Source organism: Lemur catta, chromosome 21, assembly GCF_020740605.2.
Source record: "Lemur catta isolate mLemCat1 chromosome 21, mLemCat1.pri, whole genome shotgun sequence".
Taxonomy (NCBI): Eukaryota; Metazoa; Chordata; class Mammalia; order Primates; family Lemuridae; genus Lemur; species Lemur catta.
This window is the reverse complement of record NC_059148.1, coordinates 7,040,832-7,055,654: the sequence shown is the minus strand read 5'-3', so window position 1 is coordinate 7,055,654 and position 14,823 is coordinate 7,040,832. Positions and strand designations below refer to the sequence as shown.

General features: G+C 60.1%; 2 protein-coding genes and 1 non-coding gene across 5 annotated transcripts; 2 read left to right on the top strand and 1 right to left on the bottom strand.

Annotated features, from left to right (window-relative positions):
* Positions 1 to 225: 225 nt before the first annotated feature.
* On the bottom strand, positions 226 to 4,971 carry TRMT2A (tRNA methyltransferase 2 homolog A). 2 transcript variants are annotated; one of them, XM_045535052.1, is made up of 12 exons: positions 4,847 to 4,971; positions 3,852 to 4,408; positions 3,528 to 3,636; positions 3,106 to 3,287; positions 2,792 to 2,906; positions 2,590 to 2,705; positions 2,402 to 2,513; positions 1,535 to 1,657; positions 1,326 to 1,401; positions 989 to 1,105; positions 783 to 879; positions 226 to 683 (listed from the first exon to the last, which is right to left on the bottom strand). In XM_045535052.1, exons 1-12 carry the CDS (start codon positions 4,895 to 4,897, stop codon positions 470 to 472), a joined length of 1,869 nt encoding a protein of 622 aa, XP_045391008.1. In that variant the 5' UTR covers positions 4,898 to 4,971; the 3' UTR covers positions 226 to 469. The 2 variants fall into 2 exon arrangements, with proteins under 2 accessions (XP_045391008.1, XP_045391009.1); XM_045535053.1 differs by having other exon boundaries at positions 4,606 to 4,889.
* Positions 4,972 to 5,072: 101 nt separating this feature from the next.
* RANBP1 (RAN binding protein 1) lies at positions 5,073 to 12,587 on the top strand. Of its 2 annotated transcripts, none has more exons than XM_045535055.1 (6): positions 5,073 to 5,335; positions 6,663 to 6,799; positions 7,995 to 8,152; positions 10,424 to 10,552; positions 11,617 to 11,682; positions 12,198 to 12,587. In XM_045535055.1, exons 1-6 carry the CDS (start codon positions 5,321 to 5,323, stop codon positions 12,293 to 12,295), a joined length of 603 nt encoding a protein of 200 aa, XP_045391011.1. In that variant the 5' UTR covers positions 5,073 to 5,320; the 3' UTR covers positions 12,296 to 12,587. The 2 variants fall into 2 exon arrangements, with proteins under 2 accessions (XP_045391011.1, XP_045391010.1); XM_045535054.1 differs by having other exon boundaries at positions 12,195 to 12,587.
* Positions 11,722 to 11,845, top strand: LOC123626329. The gene has a single exon (XR_006730814.1). It is a non-coding gene; the product is annotated as a small nucleolar RNA SNORA77 (small nucleolar RNA).
* Positions 12,588 to 14,823: the final 2,236 nt, after the last annotated feature.

Sequence of the window (14,823 nt, the reverse complement as noted above, 5' to 3'; positions counted from 1 at the left end):
CTCTGTACCGACTCCCCCAATGGAGAAGGGTAGAGCTGCTCCACCACCCACCCTCCCCCGTAGCTGGGCAGATCTTTGTGCCCAGGTCTGGTGAGAAGGGTGCCAGTAGGGACCTGGGTTCAGGCAGGCCAGACGGGGCTGAGGTGCCCTGCCCCTTGGCACCCACAGTGGGGGGCTGAGAGGAGCCCGCGTATGCCCGAGTCCTGACTCATCACAGAAACGTCCTTAGTTCAGCATTGTTTATTCCAGCCATCTTAGCCCAGCTGTTCCCAAAGAGACATGGAGATGGGGAACGGGCCCCAGGAGACCTCCCACCTTCCTGGTCGGAGCTCAGAGCCCATGGCCCACAGCCACAGGCTGGTCCTGGTGGGGCCACCAGCTGCTCTGCGTCCTGGAGCGCCTGGGCAGGGCTGTGGGGGTCCCTGGCCTTCTGCCCCTGTGCCAGGCCCTGGTCTGGAAGAGCTGGCTGCTAGTGGTCCTGGGGCCTAGGAGGAGAGGGAGGCCCGGTCTCCTGTGGGATGTCATCTGGGGGCCCCAGGACCCCTGTGCCGCTGGAGCGCTCCACCCTCTGGAACAGGATGAGCATCTCGCAGTGTGGGGTCTGCGGGAACAGGTCCACGGCCACGGCCCTGACTGGCTGGAACGGGGTGCCCTTCACGCGGTTGGACGGGGCCCTGCAGAGGCTGCGTTGGCAAAGGAGGGAGCACCAGGGTCAGCCCGCGGCTGGCCAGGGGCTCCGGTGGGGGCTGGGAGGCATGCGCTGGGCCCTGCCTGACACTCACTCCACAAAGTTGCCCATGGCCGCCCGAGGGTTGCAGGAAACATAGAGGAGCCGCCTGAGGTTCTCAGCTCTGCGGAGGGCCAGGATCACCTTGGAGTCTGAGGAGGCAGACACGGGCTGGGTGCCTGAGGCCCGGGCCTGCACAGCCTGGCGTGCCACCCTGACACCCGCCTCCCCTGTACCACCTCCCCACGCAGAGGCACTCACGCAGGCCGGCACGGGGTGGGTCCACGATGGCCACAAGCTGCTCGGAGGCCAGTCTGCTCACCAGGGCAGGCATCAGGTCCTCGGCCCTCCCGCAGTGGAACTCAACGTTGCTCAGCTCTGGAGATGGCACCACAGCCTGGCGGCGGGCCCCGGACACCTTCCCCCAGCAGGGCCAGTCTACTCCTACCTACTCCTACCCGTGCACCCAAGTCCCTGCTGGGCAACCCCGGGACTTGGGTGCACCGGAGGTCTGCAGGCAGCCCTGCTGCACCCCCAATGGCCCTCACCCCAGGGTGGATTCTAGGCACCATGTTGGAGGCCTGCCCACTGTGCTCACCATTGGCGTGGGCATTCACCCGGGCATCCTCCACGGCCTCGGGGCACAGCTCAACCCCGATGACTCTCTTCACCTTCTGAAACAGAAAGGACACAGACAGTGGTGCCTGCCCAGCACTCCTCAGGGAGGGAAGTGGCAGAAGACACAGAGGAGCTGGGCCCAGGGCAGGACAGGGTTGGTAGGGGCCGTGGGGTGGGAAGAGGGCTCACCCGGGCCAGGGCCAGGCCGATGGTGCCGGTACCGCAGCACACGTCCAGCACCGTGCTGCCCCCATCCAGCTGTGCCCAGTCCTGGATGACTGTGTAGAGCACCTCGGCCGCAGGCGTGTTTACCTGGAGGGCGGTGATGGTGCCCGTATGTTGGCCTCCCCTCCTGCACCCCAAGCACACCTGACCCCTGGCTCTCCCTGCGAGACTTCTGAGCCCAGGCAGCCCACCCTCTTCCCCATCCTGGCCCCAAGCCACCCCTCTGGCCACACCATGCTGGCGACCCCACCCAGCCTCCCGGCTTCAAGAACCAGGTCCATGCCGACCCTCCTGCCCCTACCCCCACTCATAGGGAGCCCTCCCGAGTGGCAGGCTTGCAGGGCCCCCACAGCTGCCCAACGGGCCACACCTTTCTACACCAGCAAGGGGGGACCTCGCCTCCCACTAGGGCCCCTGGAGTCACCCAACTACCACTGCCACCTCCACCTCTGGACCCTCAAGTCCTGCCAGGCCTATGTCCAAAAGAGGGTCCTTACGGGCTCCAGACCCCACACCTCCCTTGAGGGTCTCTCCCCACATGACCCCCTGCCCCAGTATTGGGAATGAGCCTGAAACAGTGTTCCAGCCCAAAGGCCACCACTGTCCCATGGTGGTGCAGTGTGCCCTGCACTGGGGACTATTCCGCACCCTCCCTGTGACGAACAACTTCTTTCCTGCCTCGGCCCTTCCCCTAGGGCTCCCCTGCCTGGATGCTCTCCCCAGATGGAACCAGCACGTGTCATCATCCTAACTCAACGTCCCCATCATGTCCTGACGGTGCGTCAGGCCTTGCTCCATGTGTCCTTGTGCCCACCAGGGACTCAGGGCTACCTGGAAGAAGGCGTGAGGAGAGATCCGGAAGGTCAGCCCAAGCAGGTCCTCGTAAATGCACCGGTCCCCAGCCACATGCTCCAGAGGCAGGCCCTCCTGGCTGGGAGTCTTTCTGTGGGTGGAGGTATAGGGCCTTCAGTGTCACCTCCCCTGTGGGGACCCACCTCGTCCTCTCCCAGGCTCCTCACCGCTGTCCCTCCTCCACGAAGTACAGGCAGGTCACCCCACTGGCATTGCCTGGCCCTGCCACAAAGTGCTGTGCCAGGGAGGCCTTCAGCTCCGCCAGCTCCCTGAGGCTCAGTTTCTGGAACAGTGGGTGAGAAGGCCCCGTCAGACTGCTGAGGCCCACCCAGGTAAGACACTCCCTCTCAGCAGGGCCCCTGCTGAGACCTGGGGGTGGAAGTGGGCGATGGCCATGGCCTGGCCGCGGCGGCTGGTGCGCACAGTCAGCTGCTTCCAGTGGCCCGTGTACGTCTCTGGGTCATACGCTGAGTACGGAGTGGACCTGTGGGAGTCACAGATGGCCTCGAGTGCCTGATGTCTGCCAGCCAGGACTGGGTAGCAGCCTCCCTGCTCTCTCTTCCAGCCATACCCTCCCCCACCTGACCGCCATCGCGTGCACCCCAGAAGCCTTGGGGTACAATCCCTGCCCTCTGCTCCCAGAATGCACAGGACTTCCCAGGAGCCCAGCCTCAGGTCCTCACCGAATGAACTCCTGGAAGGCCTTCACCACCTGCTTGGTGGCTTCAGGGATGTGCACAGTGTCAAAGGGGGCAGCCACAGCACATGTCCCACCCTTGTACTTGCCGAGCCGGCAGCCAACTGTGTTGTCCTCCCCGTCCACCCCGACGCCCACCAGGAACTCGCACTTGTTACGATACTCAGTCTGCAGGGAGGCAGGAGGCAGAGAGATGGCCGGACCTCACCCTGGCTGTCCGGCACCCATGTGTGGAGAAACCCTGATCTCCCCATGGGGGCTGGCAGTCGAAACCAAGAGGCCTACTGACAGCCACGTGGTGAGTACCAGAAGGAAACGCAAAGCAGGGACACTGATGGGAAGAGTGAGCAAAAGGGAAGTTTTAAAAGCACAGGACAGAGGTTGGTCGCTGCCACAACCCAGGCTGACCTGCTGGGGTGATGGCTGGACCCCCTCCAGCGGGCAGCAGGCCTTGTTGTGCTTGTGCCTCTGTGCGAGCAGCCAGGGCAGCAGGGCGCGGTTGGTGTTCCCAATTTCCCTGCAGGAGGAGGCAGATCCGTGGTGGGACTGCCCATTGCCCCCGACCTATGCCCGGCCACTCCCTAGAGACATCCTGGTGTCCACTGAACCCCGGCCAGCTCCCTGAGAGAGTGCTGGGCCCCACGCTGGCCATCCTGCTGGGTGTGGGCAGGCTGAGCACGCATGGGGCCGAGCAGGACTTGGGGCTGAGGGGTGCCCCACACCCACACTCACTTGGCGAGCTTCTGCAGCACCTGCTGACACTCCACCCGCTTCCGCTCCAGCTGCTCAGCGTAGGGCACTGTCCAAAGAGGGGTCACCACGTCGGCAACTTGTGTGGCAGGAGGATCACCCTCACCCTCCAGCCGCCGCCTCTTGGCCATGGGATCGGCCTTGGGCCGGGCCAGGCGCACGCTGAGTGGGCGGCCTTTCCAGAGGGTCCCGTGCAACACGCGCAGGGCCTTGTCCCGCTCCGCGGCACTGCGGAAGGTCACGAAGGCGCAGGGTGGTTGCCCAAAGAGCTTAGTCTTGTGGGGCTGCAGGCCAAAGCGGCCCAGGAAGCGCCGCATGTCGCTGAAGCTGGCATGGCGAGGCACGTTCTGCATCTCCAGCTTGAAGATCTCCGAGGTGAACACGTCATCTCTGATGTAGCCGTAGAGGCCCAGCTGAGGCCCGGGCCCTGTGGCGGTGCCAGCTCCCTCCTCCTCCTCCTCCTCCTGAGGTGCCGGGGCTGCGGGGCGGCCCAGGGCACCGCTGCTGTACTGGCTGCAGCCCTCCATGGGCTCCGGGCCCTGCACGGGGACAGACAGGGCTACGCTGAGGGCCTGACGCCCAGGCCTGACCCCCGCCCCAGGCTCCCTGCCCCCACCCCGGCCCGTCCCCACTGCTCGCCTTTCTACCCCTCCTCCCCATCTCAGTCTCGCATCCCCATCTCTGCTTCCCGCGCCACCCCATCCCCATCCCCGACCGCCGTCTCCCTTCTCTCTACTTCGCTGTCCAGCTGGTCACTCATCGTCTGGGCTTTTCGCCGCCAGAACTGGGGGCCCCAAGAGGGCCGCGTCGCCGCCTGGTCCTGGGCCTGTCACACGGGAGGTGCTCAGAGAGCAGGGGCGGCCCTGCGAGGTCGCCCGGCGGGGGCTGGGCTCGAACCCCTGGTGCTCAGGTCCTGATCCCGGGCCCGGGGCTGTATGGCCCGCCCACCAGGGGCCCGCGCCGGCCACTCCCCTCACCCGCCGCTCTTGAGTCCTCCAGCGCGTGTCGCCGAGGCGGTGCGTCTCCATGGTCCCGGCTTCCGCAACGTCATCACCATGCGCCGGCTGAGACCCTCCCGCTGCTTTAGCCGGCACTAGGAGCGCGTGCGCCGGGGACGGAAGTGCGCGCAGGAGCTGCTGGGAGCGCGCGCCTCCCTGGCTGACGGGCGGGCCGGGCATGCGCCGCGGGCGTTTTGGCGGGAAGCGCGGGGCGGGCCGGACAATGAGAGTGTCCGCCGCATGAGCCAATAAAGCTGTGCTGGTTTTGAATCGCGGCGCGTTTCCCGCCGCCGGGGTCAGGGGTCGGGGTTCGGGTCGCGGGGCGGAGGGAAGAGCGGGCGGGCAGGAGGCGCCGGCGCCAGACGCGGAGGGAAGGAGCTGCGAGTAGCCGCTGAGAGGCCGCGGAGCCAGCGACGACCGAGCCAGCCGAGCCGCCGCCGCCGCCGCGCCCCCATGGCGGCCACCAAGGTGCGGCCGGGCCCCGGCGGGGACGGGGTGGGCGGACGGGGCCCAGGGGGGCCCGGGCCGCTATCGGCGGCCACGTGGGCGGCCCGCGCCACCACGGCCAACCCCCGCCGGCCTGCGGGCTCGGCGCCTGCGGGGCCTTCCTCACGCGGGGCCTGGGAGCTCAAGGCTTGCGGGCCGGGGTGCCCGGTGTCGGGGGTGTGGGCTCCAGGCCCGGGGGCTGCGGGGCGCCCGCGTGACCTTGGCGTGGGCCGGGGAGCAGCCATCGCCACTCAAGGCCGCGCATTCGCTGGGGACCGAGGCCGGCGGCCGGTTTTCTCTGGCCCAGCCCACTTGGGGCTTCCTAGTAGTACGGTGCAGCGATCCCTTCCGTCGCCCACGCAGCACTTCATTCATTCAGTCCCGACGTCTGGAGTCGCCACCAGCCTCTGTGGGAGAAATCGCGTTCCAGCGGCGCGACGGGGGCGGGGGGAGACGGGTCCAGGACGCGCCGACCCGGGGCGGGGGCGGCTTTGTTGGCTGCCGGTGCCCGGCTGGGTGCGTGCCGCGACAGAGCCGCAGTGCTGTTGAGCTGGGAAGAGCAGCTTATATGTTTTTTTCCGGTTTGATTCTGGTGGTGATGTTTTGGGGTCTCTTAGGGACTTTTGGGTCACGGAGGCACGTGTTCTGCAAGACTTGAGCCTAAAATGTGATTATTTGTGCTCTGTAATTTTCTGAATTGGGGTGAGGATTTTGTGACTTTCACTTGTATGCTTGACGTACTAATGAACTTAGTTTTACAAACTATGAGGAAACTGTTAACAGAATTGTGAATTCCACGTAAATACTAGTAGTCCTACGGCAATATTTTTTCCTTTTAGTAAGGAAGAGCCCGGGCATTTCCTAACTAGTGAAAACAGAAAGGGTTTCTGTTCCCTTTAAGGGTGATGCTCTTAAGATTCATCATCGTGGCCTCTGATCTTCACAAAGCAGGTATCCCCTGCATTTTACAGATGAGGAAACTGAGCAGTTTCTCGCAGGCCACTCAGCAAGTTTCAGGAGCCCCAGTCAATCTGTGCACAGATCTTCTGATTGATGTTTGCAAATATGGGCAGGGAAGCAGAAATCTAGCGGCTAACCACAGGCTTGCCTGGTGATTCCCAAATGCAAACCTTTCCTAGAGTGAAAGGCTGTGGGCTGAGTTTCTTACTTTAGAGTGAGGATCACTGTAGTGTTCAAAGGCTCTTCATAAACTGTTGGGGACACCCACTGCGGGCACTGGTGGACTCTGGCTGTGGGCCAGGTCTGGAGGCCAGGAGTGTCACTCACCTCTTTGTATCTCCCTCCACAGGACACGCATGAGGACCACGATACCTCCACTGAGAACGCAGATGAGTCCAACCATGACCCCCAGTTTGAGCCAATAGTTTCTCTTCCTGAGCAAGAAATTAAAACCCTGGAGGAAGATGAAGAGGAGCTTTTTAAAATGTAAGTAGGCTGATGTCCCAGAATAGGTATCTTTAGAAGTTGTGCTGTTTGGATGTCAAGGTCTTGCTTGGCCTGACTTTTTTTTTTTTTTTTTTTTTTTGAGACAGAGTCTCGCTCTGTTGCCCGGGTTGGAGTGAGTGCTGTGGCGCCAGCCTAGGTCACAGCAACCTCAAACTCCTGGGCTTAAGCGATCCTACTGCCTCAGCCTCCCAAGTAGCTGGGACTACGGGCATGCGCCACCATGCCCGCCTAATTTTTTCTATATAGATTTTTAGTTGGCCAGATCATCTCTTTATGTTTTTAGCAGAGACGGGGTCTCACTCTTACTCAGGCTGGTCTCGAACTCCTGACCTTGAGCCATCCACCCACCTCGGCCTCCCAGAGTGCTAGGATTACAGGCGTGAGCCACCGCGCCCGGCCTTGGCCTGACTTTTAATCGGACTGAGGCTGTTAGCAGAAAGGGCCTAAATTGTGTGATAACTAATCCTGCTTAGAAGTTCAACCCATTACTTCACCAAATCTTCACCAGGTGGCCCTGCTGCCCCCTGGCCAGTCACGTGAGGGTGTCCCATCACTGCCGCTCTGTCCACAGAGAGCACACTGCTGGGTCCTGGGTGCCCGGGTCCCCAGCATGCCATGCTGTTTCTGGGCAGGAAGGCTGGTGTTGGCCTAGAGCCTGGTTGTCGAGCAGAGGCCTGGGCTCCCCCTGGGGCCAGGGGAGAACAGAGGACATCTCACAGTTGAGGGAAGGTCTGGGCCTGTGTAGAGTGAGGGCCTTAGCTTCCCCCTGTTCCGAGTTGTCCCCATGGGTCTGCAGGCCTGAGGGGTGCACCTGAACTGTGACCGTGGGACACCCAGCCCACCGGGGAGCTTCTGCACCCACTTTCGGTCGTTTGCGTGTCGCTTAGAGAGGTCAGGGGTTTCTGTTGGGGAAAACATTGCGACCATAGACATTTCTTTTTCTTTTTGATTGTGAAATAAAAACGGCCCATAATTTGTGGGGCTGTTGTGCTCTTTGGGGTGATGTTCCTGGAGCCCAGGAACGGAAAGGGTGTTTGTTGAGATGTTGGGTCCAGCAGTGTAGAGTTGTGCCACGTGTTCAGTGCAGCGAGGACAAGGGTTCTTTCTGGGAAAATGTTTGGTGCCTACGTTCCCCTCTATGCACGTCAAAGCTTTTTGGTGGCTTTTCTCTCAGGCGGGCAAAGCTGTTCCGATTTGCATCAGAGAATGATCTTCCAGAGTGGAAGGAACGAGGCACTGGTGATGTCAAGCTCCTGAAGCACAAGGAGAAAGGGACCATCCGCCTCCTCATGAGAAGGGACAAGACTCTGAAGATCTGCGCTAACCACTACAGTAGGTGGTCTCAGGCTCTGAGTTCACATCAGGTCAGCTTGGGGCCTTCAGGAAGAGTCTTTCCGAGCTGACTGGGAACCAGGGAGCATGTTCCTACATGCAGCGTACGTTTGTGGTGTGTTCATTGGATTTAAAATAAGAAATGTGTTTTCTAAATGTGTCTCTGAACTAAGAACAGGTCTGCATGAAACTTACAGAACACAGAGGTGTGGAGGCCAGCCAGGCAGGCCCTGCTGGGGTGACACAGAGCCCAGGCTGGGTTTGGGACACGGAGTGAGGGCTGCAGGACAGGGTGAGAGCCAGCAGTGTGCGTGTGCGTAAGGTACCTGGGCTCTGTGTGACAGAGAGAGAGTGTGCGTGTGTGTGTGTGTGTGCGCGTGCACGCACACGCGTGTGGTATGTGAGCGCGTTGCATGTGGCATCTGGGCATGTGACGGGGGGGTGTCTAGGCATGTGTGTGGTTTCTGAGATTGTGTTTGTGGTGTCTGAGCACATGTGTGGTGACAGATTCTGTGTGTGTGTCTGGTGTCTGTGTGGTGTGTAAGTACGCGTGAGAGAGGGTGTCTGGGTGTACAGCGACTGAGCCCATGTGTGCGTTGTGTCTGTGCATAAGTGTGTGTGCGCACGGTGCCTGGGCGGCAGCCTCCCAACCTTTGGCGTTCCACTCCCACCAGGACGTCTCCTGGGGAGGACACGGGAGGAGGACAGGTGGCCATTGAGTGCTGGGCACCTGTGAAGCTGCACCAGGACTAAATGGAGGCCCTTGGGCAGGTGTGGCCGCAAGCCCTGATCACCCTGTGTGGGATCAGAGAAGGGCCGTAGGAGGCCCGGCCGGGAAAGAAGTGGCAATAGGTTGTCCCCAACTCGTATGGCTGCCAGCTGCTTGCAGGCTGAGCTTGTGCTGCCCCTGCTGGGGGGCCATGTTCAAATGACACTTGTCCTGGGGAGTCCTTTGGTGAAGCTCTGATGCCGTGTCTGTTTGCTGAGTGTAATGTGTGTCCACTGGGACAGGGCCCCGAGTCCCGGGCACACAGGGTGACTGCTAGCAGGAACCGGAGCTGAGTGGCCCTCAGGTGAGGCAGAAGGATGGCCAGCTTTGCAGAGGCCCTGAGAAAGGGACAGGGCACCCTCCCCACCCAGCCTGTCTGTTCCTCGTCCTCATCCTCAAGCCCAGGTTGAATCATTTCCGTGGGGTTTTCCCGATGCCCCATGGTTCTCCCAAGCCTTGTTGGTCGCTGGGTTTCTGTGAGAGTCGTCAGTCAGTCCTGGCATCTGGGCAGAGCCGTCTGTGCGGTCCACGGTGCCTGGTGCGTGTCAGGGCCCTCCGTGGACGGGGCTGGTTGGGGGAGGGGGGCGCGTGCCCAGTGGGGTGTGGGTGAGGCTGACGGGCAGGCTGGGGTATGAGGTGTGGATGTGGATGGGGACTGTGTGCAGCAGGCCTGGTCACTGCCCTGGGAGATCCTGTGCTCCCAGTTCATACGGTGACGTGTGGACACATGTGAGAGCATGTGGCCGGGGCTGGGCCTGGGCCCACCCGACATTCTCAGAGACCCGCCAGGGGCACAGGGGGCTGTTCTGGTGAGCCAGCACCTGTAGGGCCATCTCCAGACACAGAGTCCCCTCTTGGCCCAGGGACCTGGCTCCCCTTCCCTCCCCTCAGGTCTGCATGGGGCCTGAGGAATCAGGGGTGGGCATGTTTATTCCAGGCTCTGTCTTCTGTGATACCGAAGCATCTGTCACGGGGCTCCGGGTGTCCCCTGCTGGTGTTCTCATTCTCTGGGCAGTAGCAGGTTAACAGTGGTTGCCCTGCCTGGCCACATGCTCTGCTAGGTGACTGCCCTATGTTCTGTGTTCTTTCCGTCAGCTACCCCCGACCTTTAGATTGACCAGGTCCCCGTGTTGGGGCCCTTAGAAATGTCTGGGCTCCCTTGGCCTTGTACCCTGACATCCGACCCAGGGCCTGAGACATGCTAGGACTGCCGCTGGTCCCTTTTTTGCCCCTGTCTGCTTTTCTGCGGGTGGGGGTCTGTGTGTTGCATGGTATTGGGAAGATGGCTCAGGCACCCCTTGCTGAGATGTCCTCATGGTTGGGGAGCAGGCTGCCCTGTTCCTGATCTGCATGCCCTGTGGGAGTTTGTCTGGGCCTAGTTCTCAGGCCCAAACTGTCCCCATATTGCCTGAAGTGGGTCCCTTGGCTTGGTTATCAGGGTGCTCTGTGGCCAAGGACTGGGTGTCAGTCCCCACCATTCTCATGGGCTTCTCTCCCTGCAGTCACACCGATGATGGAGCTGAAGCCCAACGCAGGCAGCGACCGTGCCTGGGTCTGGAACACCCACGCTGACTTTGCTGACGAGTGCCCCAAGCCGGAGCTGCTGGCCATCCGCTTCCTAAATGCTGAGAGTGAGCAGGAGGGCAGGCCCCCAGGGACCTACCTGACTTGGGGTTCACCTGTCCCACAGCGTGCAATAAATGCTGTTGCTGTTTGGGGAGAAGGGACAGTAGCTGGGGAGGGTGCTGGGGCTGTTTCTGCCCTGCTGTCTTGTGCCTGGCACTTTAGTTTCTTGTTTAAGCTCCGGTTCCTGTCAGGTCTCGTGGAGCCGAAAACCAACCCCAGGGGCCCTCCCAGGGCTGCTCCTCATACCAGGCTTCTGGCTCACCGAGGGCAGGGGCAGTGCGGACATCCAGGCCCACCTCTCTCTCCTGCTCGGGGGTCTTTGCAGTCTGGACTGTCAAAGTAGCATTCAGTGGTTCCTGGAGGAGTCGGTAGGTGTCGTGGCCCAGTGCCCAGTAGCTGAAAGTCTGGAGCTGAGTGAACCTCGCTCATGTCCTGGGAGTGGGGTTGTCCCCGCAGCCCTTCCAACACAAGTGAGGGGTGGAGCCGTGGCCACGAGGTCCCGTGCTCTGGGCTGCTCTTTCTAAATGTACACAATTATGGCCGGGTGTGGTGGCTCGTGCCTATAATCCTAGCACTCCGGGAGGCTGAGGCGGGAGGATCGCTTGAGGTCAGGAGTTCGAGACCAGCCTGAGCAGGAGTGAGACCCCGTCTCTACTGAAAATAGAAAGAAATTATATGGACAGCTAAAAATATATATAGAAAAAATTAGCCGGGTATGGTGGCGCATGCCTGTAGTCCCAGCTACTCGGGAGGCTGATGCAGGAGGATCGCTTGAGCCCAGGAGTTTGAGGTTGCTGTGAGCTAGGCTGACGCCACAGCACTCTAGCCCGGGCAACAAAGTGAGACTCTGTCTCAAAAAAAATAAAAAAATAAAAATAAATTGTACACAATTAGATGAAGGGAAGCACAAGGCTCAGCACAGCCCCCAGCCTTGGGATGGACTCAGAGGTCACTGCCTGATTCGGCTGAAAACCCAGGGCCCTCTGTGAACCCCAGCTCTTCAAGTCCACAGGGCATGTCCCCTCCACTGCTCCTGGCTCTTAGGAAGTCATTTCTCTTCTTTCCGCAGATGCACAGAAATTCAAAACAAAGTTTGAAGAATGCAGGAAAGAGATTGAAGAGAGAGAAAAGAAAGGTGGTGTGGCAGCCTGGGAGGGGCCTGGGTGGGGCCCCCGCAGACTCACTCTGCACCCGGCTGCAGCCTCAGGCGGGTGCTTTTTCTGTCTGCCAGAGAAATATTCCGGGTGCTGCAGCTGCCTGACTTGTCAAGGGCGATGCAGTTGCCTGGGGACATGGGGTACCCAGTGTGGCTGGTCTCGGGTCCAGCTGGGCAGGCGGTTGGCCCACGATGCTCTGACTAAACTGACCAGAGGCTAAAGGTGCTTCAAGATAGTCCTTGTGTTTCTTTCTCTCAGAGGCCTCCTCGGTTACCTGCCCTCTGGGGTCAGGTGATGGCTGTGGTAGCAAGTGGCCAGATAGTACTGAGCAGCCTGCCCGAGGTCTAGGTGGATGTGTGTTTACGTGGCCTCCTTCGGTCGTGCCCCTGGCGGGGGTCAGTCCTGAGGGCCGTGGGGAGCTGGGCAGGGCTGCACTGTGGGCTAATGCTCCCTTCCTTCTCTTTTCTTACTTTGCTCACTTGTGTTCTAGCAGGATCGGGCAAAAACGATAATGCTGAAAAAGTGGCTGAAAAGCTAGAAGCTCTTTCGGTGAAGGAGGAGACCAAGGAGGAAGCTGAGGAGAAGCAATAAATCGTCTTATTTTATTTCCTTTTCCTTTCTTTTTTTTTCTTTTTTAAAATTTTGCCCTGCCCTTCCTTTTTGGTTTTATTCTGTTTTGTTTTTACAAGGGACTTTATATAAAGAACTGTATTCCAACATTCAGGTTGGTTTTGTTTTCTAAGTTTTTGCCCTATTGAAGACGACTTCAGAAAATCCATTCCCCAGTCATGAAAATGTACTGTGCTAACTTTCTTTTCCATAGTGGAAACACTTATTTATAGTCATCAAAAATAGTGAATAAAGACCACATTTGGAACCTGGACTGGGCGGCAGGACTGTGTGTGCGGCTCCGTTCTGTGAGTGGTGCGGTCCCCACTGGCTGCCAGGGCGCTCGCCTGAGCCCCGGGTGTGTGCGGCTACGGCAGGCACCACGCTTCACAGCAGGGTTCTCTGGAGACTCGCTCGGGCGTTGCTGGGCTGTGCGCATCGTGCTGCGGGCTGCAGTGCCTGGTGCAGGCTGGCAGCCTGCACTGCTGCTGAGGGTCTGGGTGGCACTGGTGCTGGGCCTGCGGTGTGCTCTGCTCTGCCCTGTAGTGAGTGGGTAGGTGGCGTGGGTGTGTGCAGATGTGTCTGGGGGAGAGAGAGGAAGACCACCAGAGTACCTCACTTTGGCACAAGGAGGTGGTAACCAACTGAGCAGGTTTCCAGGCTTTGGCCAAGGCCGGCTTTGGCCAGGTCCTGGTGGAGGGAAAGGCCAGTCTTGCAGCACACGTCCTGCCTAGTGTGGTGCCAGGTGTGGCTTGGCCACACAGCCCTTATATCCGAAACCCCATCAGATACCCTACCACTGTCATTGGAGAAAACTTCCGGGGTCTTGGCCTCCTTGGACTTGAAGTCCAAACTCAGCAGTGTTGGAATTGTGCACATCTGCAGTAGCTTCAAATAAAGAGACGTTTTCAAGGATACCATGTGGGGCTTTGTCTTGTAACACGTTTGTCTGCAGACACCTTAAGTAGGGTAGAAGGGTTTCCAGTGTCCGGGAGAGGTCTTAAGGCATGTGGTCCCAACTGCTGCATCCTGTGGGTCCTGGGCAGAACCAGGGCTCTGATGGGCCACGTGGGCCCTGCCGTCAAGTGGGGCAGGAGCGAGCTAGGACCTGGCCCTGGAGTGGCAGCAAGAGGGACTCTCATTTCCCCCATGGCTGTTTGCCATGAACCCTACCAGGGGTGCTTTACAGCATGACCACCCATCGTTGCCCACCAGCCGGGCCTGGGCCCTGTTCTTTGTGACCCTGTGTGCCGTGTCTTCTCTGGTGACTGTATGTCTAGTTTAAACACCAGTCCTTGGTCCCTCTGGGGGAGCAACTCCAAAGGCAGCAGTTCTTGTTTTTTAAAAGCCTGACTGAAGACTCCTCACTGGCCACCTTTGTTGTGTTCCTCTGCTGTGGGCCTCGCCCTGCTCCAGGAAGTCGGCAGTAGGGCAGAGGTGCTCTCCACCTGAGGAGGTGAAGCTTGTGTGTGGCGAGGTCCTGGTGCTCTGGGATTGTGACGCAGTGAGCTGCAGGTGGTGCCTCACTGCGCCTTACTCCCGTTACTCTGGCAAGGGTGCAGGTTGGTGCGTGGACACGTGTGAAAGGCAGGCCCCCAAGGGCGTGATCTCCCTCAACGGGAGCCCTTCTCTAGGACAGTAGACACCCTGCTCAGCATAGAAAGGATGTTTAACTTTCAGTCTTCAGCTTTGGGTTCCAATAAAACTCCAGGCTGATTTCATCTGGGGACAGGAGAAGTGTCTCGAAGGGGGACTCCCCGACAGCAGGAAGGCACTTTGGGATGGCTGGGGGACAGTGCCATCCTGTGCTCAGGTTGTATTGCAGGGTGTGATCGACGATGTGGTTTGTTGACACTGCAGAATGTGCAAGGGGACACAATGTGCAAGCGTTGGCTCCACAGGACCCCAGCGTAGGCCAAGTCAGGATGCCTGTGGGGGTGCTCTGTGAGCCACCCAGCCCAGCGGGTTTCTGGTGGGCCCTCTGGTGGAGAAGCAACAGAAAGCGGGAACGAAGGTCCTACAGGTGTTGGGGATCCTGTGAGAAACACCAGGCCCGTCTGCTGGGCTATGGGGGCTGGGGGCTCCTGCTTTCTGCTTCATTTTCCTTTTCCCTGGGATCTTAGCTGTCCTTGGGGAGAGAAGTCCTGGGTCCTGGGCTCAGCAGCAACATAGGTGGGTGAGGCCTGCGCTGGCCCTGGCTGCTGGCCCTGCTTGGGGAGGCCTATGCTGGGACCTCAATGGGTTCCCTGTCTTCTGTAGCTGGGTCTGCACTGCCCAGGACCCCGCTCTGTCCAGGCCTCAACAGTAAGGAAAAGGGGTCTCACCAAGCAGGCATGAGCCTGTTTCTGCCTTGCCCACATGGGGCACTTTTCTCCAGGGCTCTGAGCCCAGTGGAGGAGGGTGACTGTCCTGGCACCCTGCAGAGCACAGGTGTGGAGTCACCAGAACCTGAGCGGCTCTGTGTAGCTCTGTGTAGTGGGTGTGCCACCAGAGGGGCACCTTGCTGGGAG

Bases quoted from the DNA above. Each gene is read 5' to 3' on its own strand.
- TRMT2A (XM_045535052.1), bottom strand. From the start codon at position 4,897: ATGGAGACGCACCGCCTCGGCGACACGCGCTGGAGGACTCAAGAGCGG. The intron at 4,409-4,846 runs GTGAGGGGAGTG...GTCCCCGTGCAG, and splicing joins GGAGGACTCAAGAGCGGCGG to GGCCCGGAGCCCATGGAGGG. The intron at 1,106-1,325 runs GTGAGCACAGTG...TGCCATCTCCAG, and splicing joins GGTGAATGCCCACGCCAATG to AGCTGAGCAACGTTGAGTTC.
- RANBP1 (XM_045535054.1), top strand. The intron at 6,800-7,994 runs GTAAGTAGGCTG...CTTTTCTCTCAG, and splicing joins GAAGAGGAGCTTTTTAAAAT to GCGGGCAAAGCTGTTCCGAT. The intron at 11,683-12,194 runs GTGGTGTGGCAG...CTTGTGTTCTAG, and splicing joins TGAAGAGAGAGAAAAGAAAG to CAGGATCGGGCAAAAACGAT.